We start from the raw sequence: 3,834 nt of genomic DNA on the forward strand, positions 1-3,834 counted from the left end.
ATGTCAGATTTGCATAGATTCATTTGTATCTTTAAGATCACTAGATAAATGAAAGCCAAGATAAATAACCCTTCAGAAACAGTAACAAGGATAATGGTTCCCTAAGGTTACAGGAAGAGAGGGTGGTAGAAAGGGGAAAAGAGGGACCTGATAGCATTGATGACTGTATAACCCCACTCAATGGCCTCAAATAACATAATTGTATGTGAATGGATACATTGGATGTGAAGGCTATAGCAATAAATGATAGGTAGGTAGGTAGATAGACAGTAGATAGATGTTCCTGGAGGGTATTGTGGGGGAGGGAGGAGAGAAAGAGGTGCAGATATCAAGGAGTTCAAGTTGAAAGAAAATGTTTTGAAATTGATTGTGGTAGCAATTGTCTAACACTGCTTGATGTAGCTGAACTGTGGAATGTCATTTCTGTAAGAGCCCCCAATAATAGAATTTAAAAGAAAAGAAAAGGCCTGCTGTTGTTTTATTTCCATTTGGTCTATATTTTAATTCCAAAGCCCTAAGAGAGGAATTAAGGAGCCCTAGTGGCAAAATGGTTAGGAATTGGGTTGCTAACCACAAGGTCAGCAGTTCGAAACCACCAGCTGCTCCAAGGTAGAAAGATGAGACTTTCTACTGCTGTAAAGAATTACAGTTTTAGAAATTCACAGGGGGCAGGTTCTATCTATCCTGTCTTAGAAGGTCACTATAAATCCACACCAACTCGTTGGTTTTTGGAAGACAGGAATCGATAGACATGGCTGACTCAAGTGGTTAAATGCTTGACTATGAGCAGAAAGGTTGGCAGTATGAACCTACACAAGGAACTTCAGAAGAAAGGTCTGATGACCTGATTCTAAAAGGTCAAATCCTGAAAACTCGATGGAGCGGTTTTACTCTATATATGTGGGGTCATTCTAAGTCAAACCAACATGACAGCAGCTAACCACGAGAGAGAGCAAGTGTCCATCCTTGTCCAAGTAGGGGCCAACAAGTGGGGGGTCACTGAAAATTGAAAAAACATACTCCTCATGCTATCTTCAAAAAGTACTGTCCACAATTTGTAAAAGAGAAAACAGGGGCTGAGAAATACAAAGTACTGTCCTAGGTTCATGTGGGCAATGATCAGCGCCTGAAAGTGAGCTGTCTCCTTAAATATCATGTTCTAGGTGCCTCATTCTCTCCCTAGTCCCAGCTCTGCCAATTCCTAATAGGTCTTTAAATTATACCTGCTTTCTTTTACTGAAATTTGGCACTTTCACAGAAATGTGTTGTTTCAAGAAATAGTTTCATGGATTTGTGTTATCAAAAAGGTTTTGAGGGAGGGGAAAAATGAGGACCTAATGTCGGGGGTTTAAGTGGAGAGAAAATGTTTTGAGAATGATGTACAAATGCGCTTTACACAATTGATGTGTGTATGGATTGCGATAACAGTTGTATGAGCCTCTAATAAAATGTTAAAAAAAAAAAGGTTTTGAAATGAGAACAAGCATGTGGTTACATTCTGCTCTTACAGACCTTGTATATTGTTAAACAATTTGCCATTCAAAAGACCACTCATGGCAAAGATTCAACTTACCTTCCCACTCTGTTGGGATATTGCCTATTTCATAGTCTACTTCTTTTTTGAGAGCTGTTTCTACAATTCTTTTCTCCCGAATAGTTTGTCCTAAAAGACAAAAGTGATTCATACATTTTAGAATGAAAATACAGTGTAGTAGCTAATGCAAGTAACACCTAAAACTTGATGTATCACATCCTCATATATGGTAAAATAACAGAAAAAAGAAAGGCTTCTTTTAGTATTCGGTATGTTGGTAAAGGTCATTTCTAAACTTATACTATCAATCAAGATACAATGATAATTGCTAGGGATTGCAACCTGAAAGTTGAAAACGAAAAAGGATCAGTAGTTGGTCTTGGGACAAGAACAACACAGACTCCATAATAGAATTTTGCAAGATCAATGACTCATTCATAGTAAATATCTTTTTCTAACAATGTATCTTGTTGTTAGGTGCGCTTGAGTGTGTTCCAACTCACAGAGACTGTGTCCAATAGAAGAAAACACTGCCCAGCCTCACAATTATGTTTGAGTGAATTGTTGCAGCTCCCCTGTCAATCCAACTTGTCAAGTGTCTTCTTTTTTTTTTCATTGACCTTCTCCTTTACCAAGCATGATGTCCTTCTCCAGGGACTAGTATTCTCCGATAACATGCCAAAAGCAGATGAGACCAAATCTCAGCATCCTCCTTTCTAAGGAGTATTTTGGTTTCACCACTTGTAAGACAGCTTTGTTTGGTCTTCTAGCAGACCATGGTAATTTCAATATTCTTTGCCAGCAGCAGTATTAAAATGCACTGATTCTTCTTCAGTCTTCTTTATTCAAAGTCCAACTTTCATATGCACAAGAGGAACTAAAAATACCATGGCACATGAATTGAAATTTAATTGTTTAAAACTCTGTGTTACCAAAGGAAAATATGTAGGCAGCAGGAGTTAGTTCCAAAGTCATTGAATTGTCATTCTGTCTAATAAAATATCTATGTCAAAAATTAAAAAAAAACAAAAAAACCATGACTCAGGCATGCCTTAGTCCTCAAAGTGACATCCTTGCTCTTCAACACTTTAAAGAAGTCTTGGGGAGCAGATTTACCCAGTGTGATGCATCATTTAATTTATTGATTGCTGCTTCTGTGAGAATTGATTGTGGATGTAAGCAAGATGAAATCCTTCAAACTTCAAATTTTTCTGTTTATCATGTTACCATTTATCATGATGTGTGAATTTTTGCTTTCTTTAAAATAAACTGTAATACATATTGAAGGATGCAATCCTTGATATTCATCAGTGTGTTATTCCGGGTTGACTAGAGAAACAAATCCAGAGACACTCATATGTGTGTAAGAGAGAACTTTATATCAAAGAGCAATTGTACATTAAGAAAACATCCCAACCCAGTCCAGATCAAGTCCATAAGTCCAATATTACGCCATAGTTAATATTAGTCCATAAATTCCTCTTTAGACTCACATAGCTATGCAATTATGCTGAATGCAAGATCACAGGCCAGTGGGTGGAAAGTCTTGTGGATCTAGTAGTGGTGGAAGCATTTCAGTGCTGAAGTGGGTCTCCATGTGGGTCCTACAGTTCTAGGGCTCTGGGTACTTCAGTGTAGGTCCATGTGACTTTTCAGCAGGAAGACAAGGCAGAGACTGCCTTCTGCCTCCAGGGAGGAATACAGGAGTTCCCAGAATCCTCAAGAGAAGGTCATGCCCACAGAGAGTCCTCATTGGCTATGGCTTGTTTGACAGGCTAGACCCCACCCCTTAACAAATTGACAGGAGACTGTGTAACTGCCACAACCAGCAAGTACTTCAAGTCCTTGCTTTCAGCAATCACAATTGTATCATCTGCCTATGATAGGTTGTTAATAAGTCTTGCTCTGTCTCATTCTTCATATGGTCCAGCTTCCTGGATTATTTACTCAGCACACAAAGCCTGGTCCAGTGCTGCCTTCACAACTGTTCCTATGTTTGAGCCCAATTTGCATCAACTGTGTCAATTCATCTCGTTGAAGACTTTTCTCTTGCTTGGATCCACAATCAATGTTCATGGAAGCAGCAGTCCACAGATAAAAAGAATTATTGCATTGGGTAAATCTGCTGCACGAGAACTCTTTATTATTTATTTATTTCTAAAATCATTTTATTGGGGGCTCGTACAAAAATCCACACATTAATTGTGTCATGCACATTTGTACATACGTTACCATCACCCTTTTCAAAACATTTTCTTTCTACTTGAGCCCTTGCTATCAGCTCAATTATTTCCTCCCTC

General features: G+C 38.5%; 1 protein-coding gene across 1 annotated transcript in view; it reads right to left on the minus strand.

Moving 5' to 3' along the window:
- NDUFAF2 (NADH:ubiquinone oxidoreductase complex assembly factor 2) overlaps positions 1 to 3,834 on the minus strand; it is a 211,543-nt gene that overhangs the window by 65,773 nt on the left and 141,936 nt on the right. Inside the window, exon 2 of the mRNA XM_004703705.2 lies at positions 1,574 to 1,663. Coding sequence (XP_004703762.1) covers positions 1,574 to 1,663 — 90 coding nt within the window. The remainder of the gene's footprint in view (positions 1 to 1,573; positions 1,664 to 3,834) is intronic.

The sequence above is a fragment of the Echinops telfairi genome, unplaced genomic scaffold (assembly GCF_000313985.2).
Source record: "Echinops telfairi isolate 266 unplaced genomic scaffold, ASM31398v2 ScPeMD7_7469;HRSCAF=8507_1, whole genome shotgun sequence".
Classification (NCBI taxonomy): Eukaryota; Metazoa; Chordata; class Mammalia; order Afrosoricida; family Tenrecidae; genus Echinops; species Echinops telfairi.